The following is a 17,326-nucleotide window of genomic DNA, read 5'->3' as shown; positions in this document are numbered from 1 at the left end:
CATCTTGCACCATTTGGAAACCTCAACTAGCTAAAGCATTGCATTCCACATAGCAATGAGCCAACTCTATTCATCACCTCAATTTATGTAATTTTTAAAAATTATTAAATAACTACTCTGTGCCAGACACTCTGAGAGATATTAGGAATACAAAGATGACTTAGGAAGTTACAGAAGATCCTTTTTTTTTTATCATTGCATTTATCTTCTTGAACAAAAGAAAACAAGGATATCCAGGAGTTTATAATTTGAAAAGCAAAAGTGGTAAAGCTGTTATCCACAACTATTGTCCTCCACTCTCACTGAGGACTGGAGTCAGCTGTGCGGCTTTCTACACCACAAATCCCCACTTACTAAATTAGGCTCATCAAAATAGGAAGAGAGGAACACTTAAATGAGGATAAAAACTCTTCACGTATGTATGCAAAATTATGCTAAACTTATACCACAGCATAAACAAAAAAGTTACTTTTCTGTTTAAACAAATCTGTGTCAATGCAGCCTCATCCAATAGGAAACCATCTGTGTTCGGACACTACTGCTGTTAGCTCTTCAGTAATTCCTGCTTTCTCGAATATGCTCGCAAAGAAACTGGCAGCAGCTGAACCAACACTCTGTTTTCCAATTTCTCTCGCTTTTTGCCACACTGACAAGAAAGAAGATCTGAAGGCAGTCTATCTGTAGGATCTTGAATCACTATCAAAATCAAAGATTTGCAATTTTTCAAAAACAATTATGCCAGTGCTGAGTGCCAGGCTGATCTTGACTTTTTTATTTCTCTGTCCATCTCAACGTTCTTTTTATTTTCAGGGATGTGAGCTTAAAATCAGGTTGCATAAAGATGATCATTCTAAGACCCCTTCTCGTCCCTCTCCGTTTGCTTTATGCATGTGTCAGTGTGGTTTGTATAGGTTAATAATTGGTTTATTACAGTTTTGTACTCTTTACTGCCTTGCAGGATGCATTGGGGGAGAATTCTAAAAAACATTTAAGCAGAGCTGATAACTAGCAGTTAGCTCAGAATTTTGTTCCTAAATCCAGCCTTTTCTGATGTTCCAAGAACTTAGGTAACTGTTTCTGCATGATATACATTTTTGACTGTTTTATTTTTTTTTTTCCAACTTAAGGTTCCTCCTGACAAGAGAAATGGAACAGAAGAAATATACTGAAATAGCTGTTCTCCTATTATTCTTGCCTTTGAAAAAAATAGAGAAGAAACTGAAAATCTCTTGTGAAAACTTGTACTGGTGAGAGCTACAAGGCTAGAGGGGCTAGAGAAGTTTGCCAAGCTTTGCTTGTATATATGGATTGCTGGGTACCTATCTGAACAGAACAAACTTCCCAAAGCTTTTCAAACAGATTTTTCTCTACTAATGACCATCAATAAAATGGGATCTATCCCTTGACTGCTGATTATGAGTTTGGCCTGATAAACTCAAGCAAACTTTAGACTGTGTTGCTTCCCCAAAAGAAATCTCTTAGTTGTAGTATTGTGTTACCAAATTATAGTTGACAGACAAAATTTCAACAAATCTAACCTTATAATTCAAATCAGGATAAGAAATCGCACAATTTACCACACAGAGAATTTGGAACAAAGAAGATAAAATTAGGATTTGAAAATCCTAACAACATTATGGCTCTTTTTTCTATTCTCATCCAATCTTCTGCACGAACATATTTTTCAAATAGTTGTAACTATAGTATGGCTATTACTTGGTGATCTGTTTTTGCTCAACAATGTAGCATAAGCTTTTTGTTTGTTTGTTTTACTTAATAGTGTCCAGAGTCATCATTTTTGCTGGCTGCATCAAATTCCATAAAACAGATGTGTACAATATAGGTAACTCTTTCAGAGAACATCTAGATTATTTCCAATATTCCCATATTACAAATAATGTTGCAAAGAGTATATTCATGACCACACTCTTTAAAAAAATCATTCTCTAAGGATAAATGTGCAGAAATGGCATTAGTGGGTCAACATATATAAGTACTTTTTACAGTTTGGTAAGTGGTTTTCAAACCTAGATGAAAATAATTCCATCTATTGATATTAGCTAAACACATAATGTGCTTCAATCAAAAAGAATGTTTGTAAGTATAAGTACTTATATGTACTATAAGTATTAAGGCAGTTGACCTATACACACTACTATATATAAAATAGATAATTAATAAGGACCTACCGTATAGCACAGGGAACTCTACTCAATACTCTGTAATGGCCTATATGGGAAAAGAATCTTAAAAAGAGTGGATATATGTATACATATAACTGATTCACTTTGCTGTACACCTGAAACTAACACAACACTGTAAATCAACTATACTCGATTAAAAAAAAAAAGTATTAAGGCAGGATTTGCTTTGGAAATCAGGTAAGTTTTGGAAACTTTCATACAAAATGGATAAGAGGTTGCTTTTACAGTAAAAACCGTCATTTCAATAAAAATATTCACTGAAAATTCCATTTCCAGAAAAACACCTTTGGCATATAAACTTTAAATAATCAAAAGAAAAAGCAATCAGAAAAACTTCCCAAGGAAATCTAAATTAATTCTACATAAACCTTCTTTGGTTAATTAAATAGCAGTAGTAGGGTGGAAAGAGAATAGAGTTTGAAATCAGAAATTTTCAGTTCTATCTAGTGTTTATATTTACTAGCTCTGGAATCATGAATACTGAATAAGATAATGTACAGATAGCTTAAAACACACTATACAAATCTGATTAAACAGTTGTTATTCGATCTCAATTTCTATAAACATGACAAACATATTTCAAAATGGTCAAAATAATAATAGGTTGTATAAGTAGTATTAAATTCATCATTACTCTGCAAGTTAAGGCTTGAGAGTCTAAGGAAATTAAGGTCAATGGATGAACTTATTCAAAACTAAACAGCCATTTGCATGTTATTTAAGAGACATTCTATGTTTTGTGCTTAACATAGTTAGTCATCTTTAGAGACTAACATTCAAAGCAGGAAGAGAGGGCTAACTGTAACAGGGAAGAGGGACTCTCGGGTACTTTTTTTTTTTTTGCCGTACACGGGCCTCTCACTGTTGTAGCCTCTCCCGTTGCGGAGCACAGGCTCCGGACGTGCAGGCTCAGCGGCCATGGCTCACGGGCCCAGCCGCTCCGCGGCATGTGGGATCTTCCCTGACTGGGGCACGAACCTGTGTCCCTTGCATCGGCAGGCGGACTCTCAACCACTGCGCCACCAGGGAAGCCCATCTCAGGGTACTTTAATACTCTGGGAAGTCAATTTAAACCTAATGACCAATATTAAGGAGCTTATTCAAAGACACATACATACCCGTTGTTCAACAGTAAGCATCATGGACTTTATTAAGTTTGAGCTAACACAACACTTTAAAAAAGAAATACTGGATAATCAATTTTATCAAAGAACCCAAAGCATTACAGGTCATGAATATACAATCTAATACAAAGAAATTACCTGAGTTTTCAACTCAAAACGAATTCAAATATCCACATCTTAAAATTCTGGTGATTAGGGGAAATGATCTTAGTTAATTGTTGGTAAAATTACATTCCCAAGATAAATATCTGATGATGCGATATCTAGTTTCAGTCTGTTATTTGATAATTGTACAAATTTGGTCTACCTGAACCCCATTTTTTAAAAACTGAAGAAAAAGACATCTACTTTAGCTACCTCAGAGAATTTCTGTTAAGATCAACTGGGAGTTTTCTTTGAAATCTAAAAGGTGGAACCTATCATTACCACCAGGCCAGTGAAGACAAGCATATTTCTATAGATGATATAGCTAAGAATTTGTCATTTGACCTTATGTAATTAAAAAAATCAAATCTGAATATACAGGAATGACCAACTAAATAAAACTTCCCATTAAATACACTGCCAGATTTTCATTTACTCATTTCTATGCATGACAGGACATCTGAAACAAGCTCATCAATATGCCAAATGTTCAGATCTATAGTTACCTTTACTACTCCTTCTAAATAACTGCAAAGACAGGGGCATTTTAGCTTTAATTTGTATGAAGAAATTGGTGGAAAAACAGCAAATATGAGTTGACTGAGCCAGGATTAGCAATTCCCTTATTTTAAACAATGTACAACTCTATCATCTCTAAAACAAAACTCAAACTAATCACAGACAGTAATAATCGACAGAGACTAGATGTTTTAAATGGGGGGTGTGACCACATTTTAGAGAGTCATTCTAAAGCCTTATTACAATTAAAAAAAATGTAGACTACATAGACCTGTGTGCATAAAACTCAATATTTCTTGGTACTTTTCTAAAGAAATTAAAATATCATACAAGCAATAGCCAAACACTCTCTACAAAAATACGGAAGTAAAATAATTCTATCAGTAAGCCTTTCTTATATTATTAAAAGCATTTGCTTTTCTAATCTTATTTTGAATTGCATCTTTTATATGCAATAGATCATGACAAATCCATTCAATGCCTATAATAATGTCATGTAGGAATGCCTTTCACTATCACTTGAATCCACATTTATCTTTAAATGCTCTTTTTTGTGTAGGCAGTAGGTATCATATGTTTTTATGTCTATATGAAAAAAGTCACTAGACTCTTCTGTGTCAGTAAGTAGTGGAAGCATTCAGTATCCAGTGGTCTGAATTAGAAATTCATGTCATGATTACCTCAGTAGAATAAAACTTTCGGCACATGAATACTTTATTTTAAAACAAACTTTAACTGAAAAGTATCAGAAGCCTAGTGGTTTGCTCTCCTTCCCTGGAATATGTCATATGTTTTTGTCATACAGACTATTGATATAAAAATGATGTAGTTCACAAAATGGCAATCTAATGTCTCCATCAGCATATGAAATATGTGGCCACTGGTTTGTCTTTTGTTTGGTTAATGCTGTTATGCAGTATAAATTACCCTAAAAATTATCACCAGTTGCTTAAAATATTTCATAATGCTGTACATTGTGTTCTCAGCAATTTCACAAAATGTAGAATGCTAAATGCATTGGAGGAGGAAGATTTTTGTATACAAGTAACTGTACATGAGGTAAATGATGAAAATTAAGACTTAAATGACAGGTGCTGGCATCCCTGGCATAGGTATTTTATAGACCATTTGCATTTAGAATCACCTGGCAGATCTGTGCAAAGGATTTCAGAGACCCGCTAAAGACCCACTGAATCGGTCTGTGGGGATGAGGCCCTGCATTAAAATTTTTTTTTTTTAGTTTTTAATTTTTTTTTTTTTTTTTGGCTGTGCTGTGTGGCTTGTGGGATCTTAGTTCCCTGACCAGGGACAGAACCCAGGCCCTGGGCAGTGAAAGCCCCAGTCCTAACCATTGGACCACCAGGGAATTCCCAGGCCCTGCGTTTTTCACAATCGTCCCAAGTGATTCTAATCACATTAAAGCTTGAAAACCATTGCTCTAGGACTAGGGGCATGAACTAGATGCCATACTTTGTAGCTGGAATGTTCAAAATGTAAACATGTTCTCAAGGAGAATGCTAACACATGTTTAAAATGTGTCATATTTTATCTCTTCTGTTACATTACCCTAAGCTCTGAATAAGGGCATGTATCGTTCTGTGATTAATTAATTGATTAACTGGCTGACTGACTCATTTATTCCTTCACTGACTAAGTTACTGGGCATCATTTATGAGCTTGGCACTATTCTGGTGGACCTTTTCTTGTTGTTAATAACACAGCTGATAACCTTATAAGGCTTCAAGATATTCCTTACAACAGTTTTTACGTGTAAGATGTTCAACAGTTCTTCATTGGATATTGTTGAATAAACAAGAGAATAAATGCATTCATGGATCCTTCTTGCACCATAAAAAAAATTATTGTGTGTCGTGAAAATAAGTCAAACAGTGATTTCCTTAATTACCAACTCTTTGTAATGAAGCAAAGATATGACTAAAAACCTCAGTCCTTTCCAGTACCTACAGATTTTTAACAATTTCTTAAAATAATCATTGAAAATGACCGCTACTTGAAAATTACACAAGGGCATCCCAAGGTCACAAAATGGAATTTTCAAAGCCTCATTTCAGTGACTGATATTCGGGAGACTTGCTCCTCTTTAGAGAAGACCATGAAGACTGAATTTTACAGCACAGAAAGTATGCAGCTACAAGGTCTTTTAAAAGATATCCAACAAAGAATGGATAATATGAATAGTGATAGAAAGCTTAGGGGTGTGTGCGTGTTATTTATGTGTTAAATACCTTTACAGTAGTTCGTGGCTGGCATTAAACACAGGAAAATGACCTAAATTTCACCTAGAATGTCCTAACTGGAGGTGATCTTAGAGATTGTCTGGTATATTCCCCTAATTTAATATGTGTGGAATATGAAGCTCGGAAAATATCGAAAACTTGACCTATGCTTACTCACCTAACTAGCAAAATCACCAGCACTAATCCTTGGATTCGATTCCTGTTTTTCAATTTAACATTTTTTGTAGTATCACACTGGGTGCTATAAATATAAATATGTGTTAGTTCCTCTAAACAGAACCAGAAGGCTGATGATCTACCATGTTTTTAACTTCTTCATTGTCTATTTTGTAGCCAAAGAGAGAAAGAAGTGGCAAGAAGAATTGGCCAATATTTTAACTGATTCAAAATCTGTTCACCTCAAAAGGAACTCAAAATTCTAAAATGTACTTGGGAGTTCCATGAGTTAAAAATAGAGTATAGATTTAAACCCCAAATAACTAGATGTGTAAATTAAGTGTGTGTACTTACTGCCATGTCTTTTAGACTCCAAGATGTAGTGCAATTAGCATGAGAGGAAATACCCTGAAGATAGGAGTGTCTAAAATCACAAGTGCTAGGAGAAAGGTGCCCCTTAGCTTCACATTGCAACATCCTAACAGGTTGTAACTGTGACATTGAGTCAGATCCTGTGCAGGAGAATAAGGAAGCTGCCCAACCATCAGGCATTTAGATAAGTGGAATTCGGGTTAAAAGGAAATGACAGTCATTGCAACAGTAGCCATTTGTTGTGACTATGGGAAAGGAAGACAGACAAAATACTCAAAGTAGCTTCTTGCAAAAGAAAAACAAAACAAAAAAAAGACAGAAGTCTTCATTTTAACTAAGCACCATACAAAATATAACCAATTACAGACTACCTAAAATTGTGGGAGGATTAGTTTAAAAGAGTTCTGACCACACAATCAGCCTTTTAAAGAGATTCTTTGACAGAGATTTAAATAGAGACGTTCTCAGCTTTAGGAATATCATCTCCTATTAATAATTAATTCCATCAAGTTATCTCAGACTGCCTATTTGGTTCCCATTAAACAATCAACAATTACACATTATGAACCCAGGGTTTGCTTCAGAAAGGTCGGTGCGTGGGGGTGGGGGAGGGATGATTCATACGTTGAGCACATCTAATAATTTTTAAATATTTAACATTTCTTAAATTTCCTCCCAGTTTATCTGCAAACAGCATTAGTTAATCAATGAGCAAGAACAATTGTGCAATGACGAACCACCCACAAGTCAAGGTGTTATCTCTAGCACACAGCAGAGTCCTTGGTGCACAGAGGGCGTGCAATTAAGTCTCAATATCCTTCCTGAGTTCTCCTTGTGGAACTCTTGTAATTAGTAGCTTTTCCCAAAACGTTCAATGAAAGGTAAAAAACAAGCCTAAAATAAACAAACAAATGAAAACTCTAAAGGGAACACACAAGCCAAAATTTACTGCCTCCTCTTTGTACTATCACCTGTGTGGGAAGGGAGAGTAATATACTAGTGTTTAAAAATGTAGTTCTGAGTTCATTCCCCACCAGAACATCCTACCCACGTGACCTTGAATAAGTTACCTTACCTCTCTCTCCATAAATTTATCGCCCTGTTAAATGGAGTTAATGATAGTATCTTCCTCATAAGATTGTTTTGGGGATTAAATGTGTTGCATATGAAGGGGTAACGCTGTGATTGGTAGATAGTAAATACCCAATAAATATCAACTATCGTTATTACCGTCAAAAAGATGGTGGCAGTTATAACTATCTGAGATCCTTTGTAATGCGTGCAATGAAACTTAATAAACAAAAAATTGGTGCTTATTAAATAAATTCCTGCTAAACTGATTAGAGTCAATTATGTTCACACAATGGCCTTGTTTTTCCGCTTTCTCAGTAATTAAGACACGTAAACGTTCTCAGCACTAAGTACTGCCTCATGCTAACCAGGAAACAGAGGAAGAGCTCATTTGCTCTTTATATGGACACCAATGCTAGATTTGAGAGCTTCAATGTACAGTAATGTTGCCATTTTTCCCCTTCATCTAGAGTTTACCAAGTTCACTAATTTACAGCCATGCTAAAATTCTCAACAACCACTTCAACATAAGATTTATATCTTTAATTTCTTTTTCATGTAGCAATAGCAAAGTATATACATCTGATCATCCTTGACTCTAAGACTGAGAGCATCACCCAATTTACAATTTAAAAACTTATAATCACATTTCACAAACAAGGCTGCCTTGCTATTCCAACCAAAATATTATGAGACTTATGAGGAAACTTGCAACGATAAATTTCAAAACAGTTTGTAGAGAGTAACTGAATAACATCTTTATGAGGACAAGTACCAGGGGATTGATAGAATTTGTTAATAGCAACAATAACAAGAAACATTTAGGAAGCTTCTGCTGTGTGCCAGACACTGACTAATTCTTTGAGGTAAATGCCATAGGTTTCCCCAATTTGAAGATGAGGAAACTGAGGCACAGTGAAGTAATAAGCCGTCTGATCCCAGAGTCCAAGTTCTTACCCATTATTCTACATGCGGATGTTGTGGCTTCTATAAATGTTACATTCATCAAGTATAGCATATCTATATTCTAGACAAACGCTCCAAACACTAAACCAAAATCTCTGCTTTGAATTGTTTTTAACCTTTATGGCCATGGAAGAAATAAACAAAGAGCACACTTTGAAATTTAGAATGGAATACAGAAAGACACCAGCGAATCACTCCTACCTCAAGTCTGTCTGTCCGCATTAATTTCTGTGCAGCAGCTGCAGCAGCTGCAGGTACAGGGACCCCAGGATTCCCTGTAACCAACATTGGTGCAGTCGGCAAGATCTCTGCTGGAACCAGGCTTGGGGAAACAGGTCCCAGGTAGGGATTAAAGGCTGCTGATGCATTGGTGGCTAAGCTTGGTGCAACTGAAAACATTGGCTGAAAAATAAAATACAAAGCAAAATTTAATCGGCAGGTCTTGGTTCAAAGTTGATATCCTGCATTATATATCTATCCTCCATCCATGTATCCATGCATTCATTCATAACCCATTCTCCCTTTGCTTCCTCTTTCCCTCCCTCCCTCTCTCCATTCAACTGTATGTTTATTTACTCTCATTTAGGATAAGAATGTTTCTTAAAACAAGCATTCATCAAATCAACGTTTTTCTAAAATAGAATGGGTAATTATCCATTAAATTTTCCACTGGGATTTTGAAGCTTGGGGTCTATAATACTTGCAATTTCTTTTTGAAAAATAGCTCAACCATTCAATACAGAAACTTCTTGTGGTTACCTAATCTCCACCTTTGTCCTGATTTAATCCTGGAAACTTGTCTAAGAAATACATTTCATAATTGCTATGTCAGATGTACTTAAAAGATCTGTTTACAACTGTTGATAGGTTGCAAGTGTCCTATTATCTAGAATAAATAAAGCAGAACTCACATGGACAGCAGAATTTCACAGTCAATGTAAACTGTGAATAAATCTTACGGGATACGTGAAAGGTGACGATGACACCATTTCTTTTGAGCATATAAGATAAAGTATTTGGCATATATATTTGTTGCAGGTTTTCCTGGGGAAATTATAAATCTCCCACCAGCCTATTACACCTTCGTGAGACACTTAACAAATTCAGCTTACTAGGGAGAAACTATTCTGAAATGTGAAGTCTGAAAAAGAACACTTCTAAAGAAATGCATTATGATTGTTCAAGGAAATACATATAGTAGCATTGAATAAAATGCTACAAGATAGATTTTTTTTTTGCCAGGAATGCTTTCATGAATATATGAAAATAGTTTCTATTTGTTGATATGAAAATTTGCATATCAGGAAATATGTTTTTGAATAAAATTAAATAATTTACCTGAAATCTATTTTAACAATGTGCTTCTCCAGTTTTCAGAAGCTAACCTAGCACAATTTTCCACCTTATTGGTGGTAAATTTTCAACTTCCTAATTCAATGGAGTTTTCATTCTTGATGTTTAATGCTGTGTGTAATAATAATGTTTGTTTCCAAAACACAAAACCAAATGGACAAAATGGATCCTGTTCATTAAGGTAATTTTAAACAATCTGTTGTTATCTTTACCCTGTAGTAAGGAATAGAATCACAGAAATTTCTTTTAGAAAGAAAGGGACATGAGAATGTAGATAATTCTTCCCTCTGACAGGAATAAGAAGTTAGATGACCCCAGAGTTTATTTAGTATTCAAGAGAGTCTTGGTGTAAGGTTTTATGCAATCAAGATGGACATGTTACAAAAGTAATTCTTATAGCTCAGAAGAAATATCTTTAAAAAAATAAAATATATCCTTTATCTAATTTGGCCCTGACTCATCCTGTATTTAGAAGAGTAAAACAGATTTCAGGTATACCTTTTTTCTTAGGGCAGTGGTTCTCAATTATGGGTGATTTTGCCTCGCAGGGGACATTCTGCAATATCAGGGGACATTTTTGGTTGTCACAGCTGGGGATGCCAGCTGCACCTAGTGGGTAGAGGCTGCTAAGTGTCCTATAACACAGAACAGTCCCTCGTAACAAAGACTTATCCAGCCCCAAATGTCAATAGCGCTGGGGTTGAAAATGCCTATCCTAAAGGATACAGCCTTCTCGTGACTTCACAAATTGTTTTAGGACAAAATATTTGCAGCCAGCATATCCAGTCTTACTAAGAAGACCATGTAATACAGAGTATTTAATACATAATTTGATTCACTTGGGTGAATAAACAATATACCATGGATTCCATCGATATTTTCAAACTAAAATAATTGTTGTTCCTAATGTGTTGGTTTGAATGCCATGGTTAGTTGCCCTGCCTGGTTCATGGCTCTTGATGAAGTTGCCTAAAGTAATACCTCCGGTCCCCAGTTCCATCCCTGCCCAAGGCAGCTACCCACGCACAATAGGAAACTATTGGGGGTTCCAGATATTAACAATCAATAACCTGTCAGAAACTGGGGCCCAGAGCAATCTCCATCTATCAACAGTTACTTATTCAAACAGCAGCTGATCTGATACTGCTTCACTGACTACTGGTTGCCAAGGCAGCAGCAACACAAGAGTTGCCCTGTATAGTAAATACATGTTGAACTTGGATCTCTATTCAGAAATATTCAGGTTAAACTTACACTGTTACATACTGTCGGACACAATATGTGACATTTCAGCCAGAAAAACACTCTAATTTTTCTCTTATTTAAGAATTATAAGAAATTTAGCACAGAAGACTAAAAGACTAGTTTAGAATATGGAGAACAGAGCTGGTCAATGTTAATTCTTGCTATGAATTAATATGTATTTCCAGAGAGGGCATTTTAAATGTATACTTCAGAAAGTTATTGAGATGTTTGTGTCACTCTGCACAATCTACTATAATTATTTAGAAGCAGAGGTCCAACTGACAAACTGATGGAGGGAAGAAAAGCATTTTTATTTTAAGAAAATAAGATCAGTGGCCAGTAAAATCCAGCTTTGCTGAACATCACCGAATAAAATAAATTTATAATCTGCAATGCATATAGTGTAGCAGTTGCATATTACAGATAAAAGAATACTTTTATGAGATAAAAATACTCATCTTATTAACTGGAAACAATTTTTCCACTAGATTGTTTCTACAGAGTCGTCACATGAATTAATTTTCTGACAATTCAGCAGAACAGATTCAAATCTGAAGAACTTTAGGGCACTGTCCCCAAGTAAAATCTGTAGCAGCTTCTAAAATTCTAAAACATCAACTATTCAACAAACATTATCTCAAACTGCTCCCTCTCCAGATAAAGAGTTATTTGCTAAACAGGCAATCGATAATAATAGCTCTGTACTTTGAAACTGGATTCCAGTAGCTGCCCAAAAAACCCACTGAAGTGCAGCATTCCTTCATTTCTTTTGAATTTCTGTAAATTTGTTATATCCCTTTTTCAAAGAGCACCTTGCTAGAGGTAGGTCATTGCCGGCCCCATCAGAGTGCTCTAATCAGATTAGTGAAGCACTTGAACTGTGGTACTGCCAATTCTCTATTCCAAATGCCATCCGAAAGAGGATTCAGCAGAATCACAAAGACGGATATTAATACAATGGTATTATCGAGCAGTATCCTATTTTCTCCGAAGTAACCACAGGATAACATAGAACTATGTAATTGGTGTATTTGATACTAACTATATCCTTGTAATAATGATTTACAGATACCTTTGTTCCCAGAAGGCATAAGGAAGGTTGGTTTATGATTGCCTTTTTGCCAGTGAACATCCCAAGCAGAGAAAAACAAATTGCAATCTCACTAATGCTGGTGCATTTATGGGCTAACCACTTGTTTGTTTTAAATGAGACATTTGATTCCATTAAGGTAATCAGGCTTTATTATGAATGAAAATGTTATTCAATTTCACATTATGACCCTCGTTAACTGTGTGCCAACATGACTATTACAATAATTCTATTTATTGTGTGCCAGGCATTGTGCTAAGTGCTTTACCTATGTTATTATATTTAATCCTCATAATAGTAGAGTATAAACTCCTTGGAGCAAACGAAAGCAAAAACTCCACTGCTTTTGTTACAAGGAGGAGGGGATACATGTTTAGTTTACTACTAAATTCCCAGAACCGAGAATGATGCCTGGCACACAGTAGGTCCTCAATAAATATACACTGAATATGTGAGTGAGTGAATGAATGAATGAAAGTGAATAAATTACAGCCTTGTCAGGTGGATATTATTAGTTTCATTTTGCAGATAAGGGAAAGGGCTCACAGAGATTATGTGCCCATGGTCACAAATGAGTGCATGGAAGACCTAGGATTTAGACATCGGTGTGTTTAATTCCAGGTGGTTCTAAAACCAGTGGTTCTCAGTGCTGGCTGTCCAGCAGAATTACCTGGACGACTTGAAGCCCGGAACTCCCTGGCACTCTCTACTCATCAGAATCTCTAGGCAGCAGTAGTTTTTAAGGCTCCTGGGGAAATCCTATTCCATATACTATGTGGTCTTCTACTATTTAAATACAGAAATAGGTCCAGTTTTCAGGTTCTATGTGAGGTCTCTAAGTATATGTGCCTCCTGTGGCTCCCTGCTTTTGAACATGGTTTTCCCTCCACGGTGAAGGTTGCTCCTGTCCAGCCCAACTGTTTAATTCCTAATTAGGCTTCAAGAATCAGGACTCTTTCTCGAAGTCTGCCCTGATCCACGCACACCTCCAACTATGAAGGCGCTTTTCCTACCCTCTGTTCCTACGTAATTCTTCGTCACTGGAGTTCAGCATTGATCACCAGGTGTGTTTACTTAACCATCTCTTCTACTTGGGCTCTCAGAGTGCAGTCTCAGGCACTGTGCTTTGTCCATTTTGCACATCCTGCACTTGGCATCTACACAAGTCCTCTACAAACATTTGCTTAACAAATGTATTTATGGATTTGCTATTTTTCTCTGCCACAGAAACTAACTAGCAAATATAGTAAATATTTTCTAGTATACATATTTGAACATTAAAAAAGATTTAGTGTTATTTCCTCTGAATCTCAAATTTTAATCATTAATTTCTTTAGTATGCTTATTTAAAATTTAATTTATTTTATTTCTGATTGTCACTTTTTTCATATTGAACTAAGTTTCATTAACATACTGTTACCATGCTGTAATCTTGCAAATATCATAGGGATTCTAATTTATTTGAAAACACTGTGTGAAACAGTGTTTGTTTTGCATATAATGTTCGCCATTTTTAATAAAATAGAGGGAGTATATGAAACAAATAATATATACTCAGTATGTGCTGGGATTTACAGAACACAAATTTTAAGTCAGACTTTTCTGGATTTTACCTCTGTGTGTGTGTGTGGCGGGGGGTGGTGTGTTTGTGATGGTCAAACATGTAAACAGGGAAAAATTAAGCTTTTTTAAAAAATTTACAGCACAAAATCAAGGTATATAAAACCATGTTTCTGGGTAAGCACAGCCCTGTACAAGAGCTATAAACAGTCTCTGTAAACAATTATTTTGAATATAAACATAGAGCCAAAAGCTAACGGGAATTATCAACAGATTTACATTACAGTGTCTTTTCTTCTAAGAAGGTAGCCCATGACTGGAATAAAATGAGAAATACTGTTTTAAACTCTGCTTCTAGACTGACTTGCTGACTGGGCAAATCAAATGACCACTTACTTTATTCTTAATTTCACATTATACTTCAAGTGACTTTTAATGAAGTAATAACATTTGAATAAAGAAGACTCACTTCTAGCCCTCCAAGAAGAAAGGTATCAACAAATATGGCCTGGTGCCTAAGATTCAGGGCCCATTCTCATGCTGCTTGAGGAAGTAGAGGCTCCTTGACAGAAACAGGCAGTAAGATGGGCAGGATGGATGAAATAAGATGCAGAGTGACGGACCTGGAACCATTTTTACCAGAAACACTTGGGGATAAAGCAGCCTTATCTCAACCACTAGTTGGATAAACTGGAATGTAAAGCACTAAAAAACAATTTAAGAATTCTAGGTGTTCCTGGAAGTGTGACAAATGATGACTTCAAAGCTTTCAGGAACCAACTGCCCAAAAAATGCTTGGATATGAAGTGACAGCAAAGGCAAGGCGACAGGAGCAGCAAAGGAGCTCCTAAGACTTTAGCTAAATCCAGTAACTTTGAATTTCTCTATCCCTAGCCTACTTCAAGTTCATGAAATGCATAGGGAATTCGACATGAGTTTTGTACCTCGAAGTAGCTAGTGTGTGTACCTTCAGGGCAGCTGCCTCGGGAAATTATGGATGGCCAAGGCCAACCTTTGGGCACACAGGGAAAGGCATGGGAGGGCACTGCTAGGGGACCTCCAGAGCTCAGATACACTCTTCAAAACACTGCTTACGCAGACCTCTTCAAGGGCAACGCCGAGAACCTGGAATCAACAGGGTTTCTGAAAAACATCTTTGTGGGATGGACCAAAGAAATACACCAGATGCATCTAAGTTGTGAGCCCCTGGGTGCAGTGTATCGTTGGTTATTTAGTAATTTCTTGTTAGATTACCTTTGCGTCAGATAGTGTATGGCAAAATAATAGTATTTTTTTAAGTACTACCTAGAAATAAAATCCAGAAATTTTATTCTTTTAATTTGGATAATTAAATACTATAGGTCCTCTATTTATCTTCAAAGATCATACAATAAAGCAAAAAATGCTCTTTTGTGTTTTTATTAGTGGTTTAGAAATGATAATAGAACTAACACCAATTACTTGATAATTGACTATGCTAAATTTTAGGAAGTAGACATATACATTCAATTATTTATTTTCAACTACTTATTTTCTTATCTTATGAAACTGGAATAATTATAAGATTGGTAGGACCTTTCAAATAATATATCTTAAAGTTTTCACTATATGCTGAAGAAGGTCAGGGTTTTTAAATGAATCCACCAAAGACCCGGAGTTGGTTGGTGGCACGTCTCCATTTAGTGTTTCCACAGCATGGACGCCAGAACCTGAACGGCCTGGGTGAAAATCCTGGCCCTGCTAACTCACTAGCTATGTAACTTGGGCAAACTAGTTACTCTCTGAACCTCTGAGTCCTCATCTCTAAAGCTGGATAATATTCCCTACTTTTATAGGACGGTTGTGAGGATTTATGACATAAAATGTGCTGAGTGCCTTCAATGCCCTCAGAGTACTGTAATTACCCCCCAAATGTTATGTTCTTTTTCAGATTCCTGGCTTGGTACATTTCATTACAACATAATCAAGTCCATGAAAACAAGAAATTCGCCTATAAATCCCTGCATTTCCCAGACCAGCCCAGTGTTATGTTCTGGAGATCTTAAATTTATAGACCCGGTCTCTCAAAATTTATGAGAAGATGAGAACCCAAACTGGGCGGCATGATAGCTATTTCCTGGTCCCAACAGTACCCTCATCAAGTCCCTGGCTGCCTCTGCTAACAGTCTACTAATAGATCCACCTGTACTCCCCATTCGATGCTGCAGTCTCTATAATTGGGCTTGTGCTCTGGTTCCAGTTATAATTCCTTTGGACTCTGGCACGGGTAAACTACCCTGAACCTCTGCCTGTTCTTCTCATGTTCGGGAAACTCTTTGCTTCATTCTTTCTTTCACTTATCAAGCAATTTTTAAAATCTCTGCTACATGCCAGGCATAATGCTAGATGCTTCTGAATTTGATTAGACCTCACTAGCCTCTTCCCCTCTTCATGTTTCCTCCAGTTATGGTCTGGGGGCCAAACTGGCTGGCCCTAGAGAACTAAGATGCTTTACTTACTTGACTAAAAGTCCAGTCACTGCTCAGATATTCCTGATACTGCTGAGGTTATGAATCTGCTCACAGTATTATCTCCTTTGCTATCACTACTACCTGGGTTGGATCCAAGTTTATACCACGTCTTCAAACACCACCATCTATTCTAGTGGCCATCCTCCTCTGAGTGGCAACCCTTTTCCATATTAGTCACCTGGCTGTGTTATAATCCCTCTCTGTAGGCCCAGCACTAAAGTTCCAGTAAACAGCTGGTTATGACCATCTCGTTTATTTCTGAATTTATATTCTGATATGAATATACATTTTCCATATCATTATCCTCATCAAAACAGGGCTGACTACAAAAAGGATCGAAAAGTCTCAGGTGGGGTTTTGAAGGCAAATTTCCTGGATTAAAGCCTTCTCTACAGTCATTAAAACCCTAAATGCTTTAAAATTGAATAATTAAAATGACTTCTATACTCAGTACAAAAACGTCACTCTGAATGGAGTCTACTTTTAGACTATGATCTCAGGATGCCTTTAGCAGAAGGGTAATTCCACATTCAAATCTAGACATATCAGGGAAAATTAACATAAAGCCTGAATGGGCTCACAACTAATAAAAATAAATGTTCCGTCTAAGCAGAGGATTTTCCAACAATAACACCAGAAAATGAGGTAATTTTTCTGATGGTTTCAGAAATCTGTGACTTGTTGATTGTTTTTTAAACAACACATATTTGTTACTAGCATTTCAAACACATGAGCATAAATGGTGTTTAGAGTT

General features: G+C 36.3%; 1 protein-coding gene across 12 annotated transcripts in view; it reads right to left on the bottom strand.

Moving 5' to 3' along the window:
• Positions 1-17,326, bottom strand: part of MBNL1 (muscleblind like splicing regulator 1) — a 200,783-nt gene that overhangs the window by 21,695 nt on the left and 161,762 nt on the right. For all 12 annotated transcript variants that reach the window (XM_060011448.1, XM_060011437.2, XM_060011439.2 and 9 more), the window contains one exon: positions 9,016-9,216. In XM_060011448.1, the coding sequence (XP_059867431.1) occupies positions 9,016-9,216 (201 nt within the window). The remainder of the gene's footprint in view (positions 1-9,015; positions 9,217-17,326) is intronic.

Source organism: Delphinus delphis, chromosome 4, assembly GCF_949987515.2.
Source record: "Delphinus delphis chromosome 4, mDelDel1.2, whole genome shotgun sequence".
In the NCBI taxonomy this organism is placed as follows: Eukaryota; Metazoa; Chordata; class Mammalia; order Artiodactyla; family Delphinidae; genus Delphinus; species Delphinus delphis.
The sequence above is the reverse complement of the archived record's forward strand: the minus strand, read 5'-3'. Positions and strand labels throughout refer to the sequence as shown.